Source organism: Vespa crabro, chromosome 2 (assembly GCF_910589235.1).
Source record: "Vespa crabro chromosome 2, iyVesCrab1.2, whole genome shotgun sequence".
Taxonomy (NCBI): domain Eukaryota; kingdom Metazoa; phylum Arthropoda; class Insecta; order Hymenoptera; family Vespidae; genus Vespa; species Vespa crabro.
In genome coordinates this window covers 20,114,473-20,126,972 of record NC_060956.1, presented here as the reverse complement: position 1 = coordinate 20,126,972, position 12,500 = coordinate 20,114,473, and the positions used below count along the sequence as shown (strand labels likewise).

At 28.5% G+C, this 12,500-nt stretch overlaps 1 protein-coding gene across 3 annotated transcripts in view; it reads left to right on the top strand.

Moving 5' to 3' along the window:
* Positions 1-12,199, top strand: part of LOC124422098 (G protein-coupled receptor kinase 2) — a 27,647-nt gene extending 15,448 nt beyond the window's left edge. For all 3 annotated transcript variants that reach the window (XM_046958086.1, XM_046958085.1, XM_046958087.1), the window contains exons 4-9: positions 6,266-6,361; positions 8,408-8,765; positions 9,054-9,960; positions 10,263-10,400; positions 10,735-10,863; positions 11,412-12,199. In XM_046958086.1, the coding sequence (XP_046814042.1) occupies positions 6,266-6,361; positions 8,408-8,765; positions 9,054-9,960; positions 10,263-10,400; positions 10,735-10,863; positions 11,412-11,507 (1,724 nt within the window). In that variant the 3' untranslated portion in view covers positions 11,508-12,199. The remainder of the gene's footprint in view (positions 1-6,265; positions 6,362-8,407; positions 8,766-9,053; positions 9,961-10,262; positions 10,401-10,734; positions 10,864-11,411) is intronic.
* The last annotated feature ends 301 nt before the right edge of the window (positions 12,200-12,500 follow it).

Sequence of the window (12,500 nt, the reverse complement as noted above, 5' to 3'; positions counted from 1 at the left end):
TCGAGTCAGCGAGTCTACATATATATACATTCCGTCGCAACGTTATAAAAAAGAGTTTTGATTTTTTTCTTTAAACTTCATTTATAATCCCATTCTATATATATATATATATATTCCAAGACGATTGATTTTAAATATGATGAAAAATAATATTCATCATTGAAAAGTATGATTTATTTATAATTAAATTAAATCCTTCAATTATTTCCTGTTTTTGTGGATTAACATTGTATATAAATTATATCGATTTATTTATCGTTATGTTCTTCTAATTTATCATTTAAATATTAATGACCATTTAAACTTTTTCTTCTTTTTATCTATCTACCTATCTATCTATCATTGTTTCTCATTAATATAAAAGTTTCACAAGAAAAAAATCGGAAAAAGTTTCTTTCCAATTTTCTCAGTTTTTACGATTGCATTTGCTAATTGTATACATATATATATATATATATATATATATATATATATATATATATATATATATATATATATATATAGCGTGAATCAAAAGTTGCTAATTGAATCTCAAAAATCAATCACTCATTCTGGAGACATTATTAAGAGTTGCAATTGAGCTTATGATCTTAAGAGAAAAGAGAGAAAGATTGGCCTGTAAAAAAAAAAAAGAAAAAAAGAAAGAAAAGAAAAATCAAAAGAAGAAAAAAGAAAATCTAATAAAAATATAAGAAAAACTATATTTTTATACTTGATAAATATATATTAGCGTTATAAGAAATTTTCTTATCATTAATATAAATTTATTTTAATAAACGATAACGTTTATATACGTATACATATATATATATATATATATATATATATATATATATATATATAAAATTCAAAGATAAACACTGGTAAAATAAATGTTTAATCTGTCTTTAATACCATCGAGGAAACTTTTGACTCAATTAGGAACTTTTGACCCACCCTATGCATACATAAGTACATATTACATACGTACATATGTGTACATAGTATCTCGCGTGCAATTACGCGGAAGATGAACGGAATGTTTGAACGAGAGAAAAAACAAGTTCTGGCGTGTCCCGAACGAATTAATCATTCATCATCACAAGCCACCAGTACATATGTACAAATTACATATGTAATTACATATGTATATATATATATACATACATACATACATGCATACATACATACATACAATGAATAGTTTTCATTTCCGTGAAAATCATTATCGTCTTAGTCGAGACGAGGGGGAGTCGAGGAAGAAAGAGAGAGAGAGAGAGAGAGAGAAAGAGAGAGAGAGAGAGAGAGAGCGAGAGAGAGAGGGAGAAGGAGTGGAGGGTGAAATGATTTCAATCCTTGAAATTTCACATTTCTTTCTTCAATTTCGACAAAAAGGAAAAAAAGAAAGAAAAAAAAGGATCGCACTTCCAAATTTCTTTTTTATTTGTTTATTTATTTACTTATTTATTTTCTTTTTATTTATTTTTTCCTTCTTTTTCTTCCTTTCTTTTTTCTCTCTTTCTCTCTCTCTCTCTCTCTTTCTCTCTCTCTCTCTCTCTCTCTCTCTCTTCCATCAGATTTTTTTCCTTACTTCTATTTTTAGCGCATAACTATTATTATATTATTATTTCTCCTTTAAATTTATTTTCTTTTTAGTTCTTTATTTATTTTTATTTTTTGCGCGTCGTTCTTATTTCTTCAAAAGGAGGACAAGAGTCTTGGGGAGAAATTTAAGTGTCGGATCGATAAATTTCTTTTTTTCTTCTCTCTTTTTCTTTTCCTTTTATTTTCTTTTGTTCATAGATCATATAAAAAAAAAAAAAAAAAAGAAAAAAAAGAAAAATACAGGCGAGTAATAATATAAGTCATTTATTATATTAATCCTGTATTAAGTAGTACAATTTTTTTTTTTTTTTTTTTTTAAGAATTTATATCGATACATACTATTCGATATTATATACTTATTTTTATATAATCGCGTTGAACATAGTAATCATATTCTCTCGTTATATAAATGTATTCCTCACTATAATGATACTGTATGTACCATACGAAAATTGTACTAAAAGTATCATTATATCGATTATATATTATATTAAGTTGCATATAAAAAATATGTTGTTCATTATAGTCATACTTAATGTCGTATCAAATATCATATTATAAATTTAACCATAATTTTCATCATTATCGAATAAATTATTCTTTCGTTTTAACGTGAAACCAAACAATTCCGTTGTACGTAGTTAATATTAATTTTATTATTGGATTAGTCCAAATCTAATTGAAATCAATCAATCGATTTTTCATAGTAAATTTTACATTCGATTTAACGATGAACAAAAGAGTGAAGGAAAGAGGAACGTAGGGTAAATAAAAAGAGTAAATAAAAAAGGTAAATAAAAAGGAAAAAAAAAAAGGAAGATGGAAAGAAAGAAGGGAAGGAAGAAACAAAAAGAAAGAAAGAAAGAAAGAAAGAAAGAAAGAAAGAAAGATGGAAAGAACTAAAAATTCAATAAACGTCGTGGTCGCCGTTCTGTCGGTTCCACAAGAAAGAAAGAAAGAAAGAAAGAAAGAAAAAAATAAAGAAAAAAATAAAGAAAGGAAGGAAGGAAAGAAAGAAAGAAATAAATGTCTCTTTGGGTACGTCTCGTGTCGCATTTAAAATGAATCGAACGAGACACGTCGCTCGAGCGAAGAAGATATACTACTTGCGAGAGAGGAAAAATGAACGAGCGTGGGGAAACGAAATAGAGAAAAGTTTAAATGAAATTTATATATACACATATACTATACATATATATATATACACGCGCATCTAACGCGCTACTACATGGTTATATGTATGACGTAGAGCGACCGCTTTTCCTCGCATTTCGTTTGCTACAGAAAAGCTGGAAAAAATGTTTAACATTAGAACGATAAAAATGAGTCAAAGGAAATTTTCGAATATAATATTGAGAAATATTCTCTCTCTCTCTCTACCTCTCCCCCTCTCTCTCTCTCTCTGTGTGTGTGTATGAAATAGGTAAAGAGAGATAAATTATGTCTTTGGCTTTCTTATTATTCATTTTATATAATATCGCAGAATCCAATTTCTATTTTCTCTTCTTTTCAATTTTATCCACTTTTTCCTTATTTTCTTATTACATTTTTACTGGAAAAAAAAAATAAATAAATAAAAAATATAAATAATAAAAAACATGTAAAGAATAAAGAGAGAGAGAGAGAAAGAGAGAGAGAGAGAGAGAGAGAGAAAGAGAGAGAGAGAGAGAGAGAAAAAATAATGTCTTTTATTACAAGAAATGGCAATTTCGTTACTAATTGGTGTCTAGCACGAGACAAAAGTGATAAATGTTTCGAGAAATTGAACGAACGTTTGATTTACATCTTTCAAGTTTTGCCTTTAAATTTAACTTCAACTTCTCTCTCTCTCTCTCTCTCTCTCTCTCTCTCTCTCTCTCTCTCTCTCTCTCTCTTTGTTTCTCTCAACTTCTTATCCTCTTTTTCTTTTCCTCTTCCTCTCTCATTTTATTTCTTAGAATCTTTCACTTTTTCTTCGTTTTTCTTCTTGAAGGAGTATCGATATCGAGAAAATCTTCAAAAGATAGCCAAGAAAATCGAGATTCTTGTTCGATAACAACATATCTATGTGTATATAGGTATAATATATGTGTGTATATGTGATATGTGTGTGTGCGTATTTCTCTATCTATGTATGTTAGTTATTTCGCTTGGATTTAATACACATACACATACACACGTATCGATAAAATCTCTCAACGTCATCAATGCGATTTCTATAGAACGTGTTCAATTTGAAATCGAAAACCAGTTAAGTTATATATATCCAGATATTTTACGAATATGAAAGTTTTATACGCACGAATCGAATGGCTTTGATGGATAATTCAAATTGCATTGTGAAATCTTTTTCAATGATTTCAATTTTTCCTTTTTCTCTTTTTTTTTCTTTTTTTTTCTTTAATTTTTTTTACCAAATTTTATATTTTTCAAAATTATATAGAATGTATATATATATGTCATGCTAATTATCAGTTTTATATATGTATATATAAATGAATAAATATAATTAAATATCGGATAAATATCATTAGACATTAAATTGAAAAGTGATATAAAAATTTGAATATATAGTTTGATTCGAAATTTTTAGAAAATCAATCAAAATTATATTTATAAAAACAATAATTAAAATTTAAACATATATATATATATATATATATATATATATTTCGATTAGAAATTCTTAGAAATAAAGAATGAAAATATATATATTAAAATTTCTATATTTGTAAATTATTATTGTTGGTTATTACTATAATTATTATTATTATTATTATTATTATTATTATTATTATTATTATTATTATTAATTTATTATAATCATATATCGATTAGAAATTTTTCGGAATAGAATATTCGCAATACAATTTAGATTCATTTTCTGAATTTATCTAATAAGAACTTAATTATTTTATAGTTTTACTCGGTCATTTAGATTAATTGCAAAGATAGACGAACGAACGTTGGTCACATAATATATAGAAAGTTATATGCGTTGGTATGATCTCAGAGTCATAGGAGAATACGTCATCAATTTTTTTATAATTTCTATGACGAATCATATGAAAGATATAGGGTGGGCCAAAAGATCCTAAGATCTAAGATATTAATCCTAAGATATTAAAGATCAATTATTCTTTTTATAGATTTTTTTTTTTTTTTTTTGGATTGCTATTAGTCGCTTTACAAACTCATAACTTATAATTTTACAATGTGAAATTGTAATTGGCCTAAAAGATCTCTTAAAAGTTTATAATTCACCTTAGTACTTTGAATTCAAATTGTATTATGTATAAAACGTAATACCGCTTGTGATGTATATCCAAAAAGTTAAATGATTTAGAAAGCCTTCATATATTCATTTTGATGAGATAGTGCTTTTCAAAGAGGAACTTTGATCAGTTACTTTATCGAATATTGGATTACGAGCTTCGTTTCATCGTTGTTCTAATATAATTAAATGTAAAAGAATGTAATTAACATAAATTAAAAACAATTGTTGACAGTTCAGTCTACTATTTTTTTTTTTTTTTTTTTTTTTTTTTTTCATATAAAAGTAGAGATAAAAAAAAATGTTGTTTAAATCAAATATTATATTACGAGCTTTTCTTTCATTGTTGTTTGATTGAAATTCATGTAAAAATTTATAAAGAGAGATGGAAGGGGAGGGGGATGGGGGAAATAAACATAAATATCAAAACGATTATTCGCCTGGCATCTCTCGTTTTATTTTTCATTTCAAATTGAAAAATTAAAAATAAAATTATTATACAACAATAGAGAGAAAGAAGAATGAAAAATAAAATCTGTTAAAAAAATATTAAATAAACCCGAAGAAAAAATTCAATATCGAACGTCTCGTGTAAGCCTATAATCGCGTGTCGTTTAGAAGAATTAAAATAAAATTAAAAAAAAAAAAAAAAAATAAATAAAATAAAATAAAATAAAATAAAAAAAAATGCGACGAATGAGAAAAAGCGATTTCATTAATCCGATTATACCAGGCATAAAAGAAGGTTAAAAAAAAAAAAAGAAGAAGGGGAATTTACGAAATACTATTATTATTAAAAGAGAAAGATTGTAAAATGTACGGCTTTGTACGTTATACATATTAATAGTTGAGTCCATTTATCGGACGTCATATTAAACCCAACGTTATTTCCACTTTGTGCTAATTACGAAACTAGTAATTACGGCCTTCCCAGATGAGACCCGTGGCACGCCTCAACCACCGCCATCGTTCGACCAATGTCGATACCATGTATTCCGATTAGTTTGTCGATTATTATAGTTATAGATTATTATAACGTTCGATATAAGACCGAACTATACGTGCATGCATACGTCGATATTCATTTGAATGTTCGATTAAATCGTAAATATTTTCTGAAGGCGAGTTTTATGAGATTTTGCAACTTTTTTTTTCTTTTTTCTTTTTTTTTTTTTTTGTTTTTTTATTTATTTATTTCTTTTCACTTTATTTTATTTCTTTTTCTTTTTCTTTTTTTTTTTTGGAAATAATTCAAGATCTCTTATTTCGAATATTCGAATAAATCAAAAATATTTGGCTAATAATTTGATTCTCGAAATCGAGAGTATTTTATAATTTTTATTTTTATTTATGCATCTTTTTTAATCGTTTTATTTTTAATATATAAATATATATCTCCCTCTGTCTCTGTCCTTCTTTCTTTTTTAGGCGGTGGTGACAGCAACAAAGGGAAGAGTAAGAAATGGCGGAAGATACTTCAGTTTCCACATATTTCCCAATGCATCGGCCTAAAAGATAAATTGGGTATGTCAAATGGTTCCATTCATTTTTTTTTCAATAAGTTTTTATCTTTTTAAATATGAAGAAAAAGAAAAGAAATTCGTAGAAAATTCTATGTAAAACTGTCGCGTATACGAGATGTCTCATTCCTTCGAGAGACATATTTTATCTTAGTTTGACAAGTAATAAATAGGTATGTTAAATATATTAACATCCGCTTTTTCAACAAATTTTTATCATTTTTGATTCAACGAAGATAACAAAAAAAAAAATGCTCGTATAAAATTCTCGCGCGTACAGATGTCTCGTTTTTTCTTTTCTTTTCTTTTCTTTTTCTTTCTTTTTTTTTTTTTTTTTTTTTTTGTCGGAAAAACTTATTTTATGCCAATTCGACGAATAGATAAGATTGTCGTACGGCACTCATGCACTTTTTCGAAAAATATTTATCTCATTTGATTAAAACAAATCTGTATAAAGTTCTATATAAAAATTATGTCTATAGAGATGTCTCATTTATTTTGAGATACATATTTTATGCTAATTCGATAGATAGAGATCAACATATCAGTTATTATGGCTTAACAATTCACGAGTTTTTTCTAACGTGTCCAACAGTAGGAACTTTCATTTCGTCAAAGTAGGACACATCGTGTATCTCTCTCTCTCTCTCTCTCTCTCTCTCTCTCTCTCTCTCTTTCTCTCTTTCTCTCCTCTTTACGTTTGATGATAAAATATTCCTCCAGAGCGATGGTTCCCCTCTTTCATCGATGCTTCTCGTGGTTAATCAACGTGTGACCCTTCGTTGACCTCGCCCGAGATTATTGAATCTTACCGAAACCCCGTACCTTGTAAAGGATCATTCAAATTATTATTTATTTAAAAATGAAAATAAGATTAATGACAGTGTATCTTGACAAATGGATATTTTTTTTTTTTTTTTTTTTTTTTTTTTTTTTTTTTTTTTTTTTTTTTTTTTCTTATATTCGTACATGGTCGCAGAAATATTAATTATAATATTGATTGATTTTATATATTTTTAAGTATTAACAAATATTTACTCGTTATATTTATTATATTTATTATAACGATTGTAATTTTATTTGTAAAATTTTAGTAAACATACTCAAATATAACAAATATTTGTTCGTTTATATCGATTTTATAATTTTATTTTTAAAAGAATTTATATAAATATATATATATATATATATATATATATATATATATAATATGTATAAAGAAAATTTGAAAATATCAAAAATATTTCTCGACATAATAATAATCACACATATTTCTTATTTATATTCACTATAATTTTATTCCCAACCATCAAAAAAAAAAAAAAAAAAAAAAAAAAAAAATTATAATATTTTCAAATATAATGAAAAAAGAAAAAAAGAAGTAACTCGTGTTTCGTTTAGTTCGATTTATCTGAACCACGAACATCGATAAAATTTAATCACATTATCCAAATGAGTTGGAATGTTTTTTTATTCCTATTTTCCATATAAATATTTGTTATGACCATGTCGAATAATCTCGCGTTCTACTTTTGTCATCCTCTTAATATATATATATATACTTATATACATAATATGTATACTTATATACATGTATATGTATATGTACAAAAGCATACACACACATACATATATATGGTTAGATGTGTAATTAGTATCTACTCTTCTCTTTCTCTCTCTTTACGGGAGTATGTATTTCACGCGTGGAAAAGCTCGTTTACATTGGCGTTGTCCTTCCCCATAAATTTCTCTCGAGCGAAGTCGAATACGAAATTGCAATGATTGTTTACATTGAAATTATTAACCGCAGAGAAACTCGCATAATTGTTACGTCGTACCATCGAACGAAGTAGATTTAATGGTATTATTGATAAAGCCATCCACAATACATAAATCTATTATTATTATTATTATTCTTATTATTATTATTATTATTTCATAATATGCATTTTAAGGGTTAATAAATGAATGATAAAATTTTCTTTCTTTCATTTTCTTTTTCTTTCATTTTTTTTTCTTTTTTTTTCTTTTTTTTTGTTCCTTTTATCAGACATTAGGTACGGGTATGTCGTGGATCAGCAACCAATCGGAAGGCTTCTCTTCAGGCAATTTTGCCAGGACAAGAAACCGGCCTATCATCAATACAATCTTTTCCTGGATGCAATTGAAAAATACGAGATCGAGATGGATGAAAATCGTATGGAATTAGCTAAGGATTTGTTCGAACAGTACCTGAAACGCGAAGGCTCCGAAATTGTTGATATATTGAACGATTCGTTGATATTACAATGCGAGCAGAGATTAACCTCCGGTGAAAAAGAATTGTTCGTCGAGATTGCACAAACTGTGAAAAATTTTCTCGCTGGCGAACCATTCTCGGCCTTTCAAACCAGTTTCTATTTTTACAGGTACAAAGTAAAACTTTTGACTTGATTCCCTTGAAAACAAAATTATTCTTATCTCGTTGACCAATAAATCTTTTTTGTGCTCGTTTCGGAAAAAAAGAAAAAAAAAATAAAAATAAAAAGTAGAAAGAAAAGAAAAAAAAAAAGAAACAAAAAAGAAAAAAGGAAAAGAAGACAAAAATTATTATCGATTATAATATATAAACGTTGGTTGTAAAAATTGTAACCTTTAGAATAGATGCCAGGGTACGACACGCGAGGTCGAATCTAAATTATCTCTATGTCTTTCAGATATCTCCAATGGAAATGGTTGGAGGCTCAACCGGTAACCTACAAGACGTTCCGTATGTATAGAGTCCTTGGTAAAGGTGGTTTCGGTGAGGTATGTGCCTGCCAGGTCAGAGCGACCGGTAAGATGTATGCCTGTAAGAAACTCGAGAAGAAGAGGATAAAGAAGAGAAAGGGAGAGGCTATGGTACTGATTGAAAAGAATATACTACAGAAGATCAATTCTAAGTTCGTTGTTTCGTTAGCCTATGCATATGAGACTAAGGATGCCCTCTGTCTTGTTTTGACGATTATGAATGGGGGCGATTTGAAGTTTCACATTTACAATATGGGCGGTGAGCCTGGTTTCGATATTAACCGGGCTAGATTTTATGCTGCTGAGGTGGTATGTGGTTTGGAACATTTGCATCTTCAAGGTATTGTTTATAGGGATTGTAAACCAGAGAATATATTACTCGATGATCATGGCCATGTTAGGATATCTGATCTTGGCCTGGCTGTAGAGATTACCGAGGGTGATATGGTACGCGGTAGAGTTGGAACTGTTGGTTATATGGCACCTGAAGTGATAGACAACGAGAAATATACATTTTCACCTGATTGGTTCAGTTTCGGTTGTCTTCTTTACGAAATGATCGAGGGCCAAGCTCCATTCAGAGCAAGAAAAGAAAAGGTTAAACGCGAGGAAGTTGACAGAAGAGTTAAAGAAGATCAAGAAAGGTATTCCACCAAATTCACCGAGGAAGCTAAGAGCCTTTGCCAGCAGTTACTCAAGAAAAGTCCAAAAAACAGATTGGGCTGCAAGTGCGGCAGGCATGGGGCGAAGGAGGTCAAACTTCATAGTTTCTTTCAGTGCTTAAACTGGAAGAGGGTCGAGGCTGGTATGTGGGAACCGCCATTTGTGCCGGATGTGAGTAGGTGTCGTGATAGATTGTCTTTCTCTTTCTCTCTTTGTCTCTCTCTCTCTCTCTCTCTCTCTTTCTCCCCTCCTCTCTCTCTCTCTCTCTCTCTCTCTCTCTCTCTCTCTATTCTTATATCATCCACACCTTTCCATTTTTATTATTCCTCATTATATTAATTTGATTTAATCAAGTCGATTAAATTTACATTTTTACGATTCAATTTTTATGTATAATAAATAAATCGATCGATATTTTTTGACCTAATCTAAATTAATGTTCCTAATAAAAAAGAAAAGTCATCCTATTTCAGCCTCACGCTGTCTACGCTAAAGACGTCCTAGACATCGAGCAATTCTCGACGGTGAAAGGTGTTAATCTCGATGCCACGGACGACACCTTTTACAGTAAATTTAACACGGGAAGCGTATCCATTCCTTGGCAAAACGAGGTAAGCAGTCTTGTAGAAAAAAAAAAAAAGAAAAGAAAAAAAAACAGAAAAATAAAAAAAAAAAGACAATTCAAACATACTCGACACACAAATCTCGTTCTATAATACTTTCATGATATCGTGACTGACTACTAAAACAAAGTGTTTGTGCCAAAGAAGAGACTTATATGGTTGATTACCTTTGACCTTTACCAATAAAAATGCCAAACCTTTGACTCTCGTATATTTAAGTGACGACACGTCATAAAGATCATTCATGTCGGTATTCATTGGTCATAAGGGAATGACCAAAACTCTTTATTATAAGGAAATTCTGTTTTTCTTATTCTTATAGATGATAGAGACTGAGTGTTTTAAGGAACTCAATGTGCTAGGTCCTAACAACACGCCTACTCCAGACTTATTGATAAATTATCTACCGCAGAGCAACGAGAACAGAGGCTGTTTTCCATTCCGTAGAAAGGTACATACATCGAATAATAATAATAATAATAATAATAATAATAATAATAATAATAATAATAATAATAATAATAATAATAATAATAATAATAATAATAATAATAATGGTTGGTTCATTGAATTTCCATGTATAAATCCCAATCACATTTTTATAATGATTCATATAGTAAACAAAGAACATACAAAAAAGGAGAGAGAAGGAGAATGCAATCTTAATAATTAATAAATCCTAATAAAATAAATAATCCTAATAAAAAAAAAATATATATATATATGTACAAAATTTTTCGTACCTTCTTAATTCCATTAATGCTTCGAATAGTAAACAAAGAATCTGTCCAAAAAAAGAAAATACAATTTTCGATCAATTAAGAGCTCTGATAATTAAAAAAATAAAAAAAAGAAGAAGAATATGCATATATACGCATATATAACAAATAACACTTTTTTTTCTTTTTTTTTTTTTTTTTTTTTTTTTTTTCTTTTTTTGATTGAATCATTTGTATCGCCAAGCAATAAATTAATTAACCAATGATTATTTTTATTAAGGAGAAGCAGAGCGCACGTACAAAGGAGATACCGTTATCCGAGTGCCATTTGTTGGAGCTGTCACAGAGTCAGAGCTCTGAGATGTCGGTCAGCTGACTCAGGGTGAACGCCTGTAGCGTGAATCAATCGGCATCGCCGTCTTATCGTTGTCGTCGTAGTCGAAGACGACGTACATCGAGATGTTGTCCAAAGCTTCTCTGAAAGGGAATCATGGAGAAGGAAAAGGAGGAGAAGGAGATGAGTTCTATCTCCTTTTAGATGAATATGTCCCTTTAACAAATCTCTCCTCATTCGCTCACTCCCTCGAGAGAAAGAGATTGAGAAAGAGATTGAGGAAGAGAGAGAGAAACAGAGAGAGAGAGAGAGAGAGAGAGAGAGAGAGAGAGAGAGAGAGAGAGAGAGAGAGAGAGAGATAAGGAGATAAAGGAGAAATTTCGAAGGTCCTTGAAGAGGAAACGGAAAAAGAAGGGGAAAAAATGAAAAGAAAAACAACAACGTCCAATAAAAAAGAAAAAAGAAAGATAAAGAAAAAGACAAATAGAAAATCGAGAGGATGCAATATTTTTTCTTTGTTAAAACAAATATGGCCATTCAAGGTCGTTCATAATCGTTCCATGGTCGTTCATGGTCGTTCATGGTCATTCTTTTAATTGAGATCTTTTCTTCTCGGATTAGCATTTTCTAAATAATAATGGCTTTCAATAATAATAATAATAATAATAATAATAATAATAATAATAATAATAATAATAATAATAATAATAATAATAATAATAATAATAATAACAAATAATTAATCATAAATAATAATAACTGTAATAATAATATTAATAACCGTAACAATAACAATAATAATAATAATAATAATAATAATAATAATAATAATAATAATAATAATAAAACAAAATTGATGATAGAAAAGAGAGAGAGAGAGAGAGAGAGACAAAACGTGTGCATGCACGTGTACACTTTGTATTCTACTTGAATAGTTCTGTATACTTCCATGTTTATTATCTCGTCTCTTAAGATATGAGCTAAAGGAATAATTTCAATATATATATACATATATATATATACATATATATATAT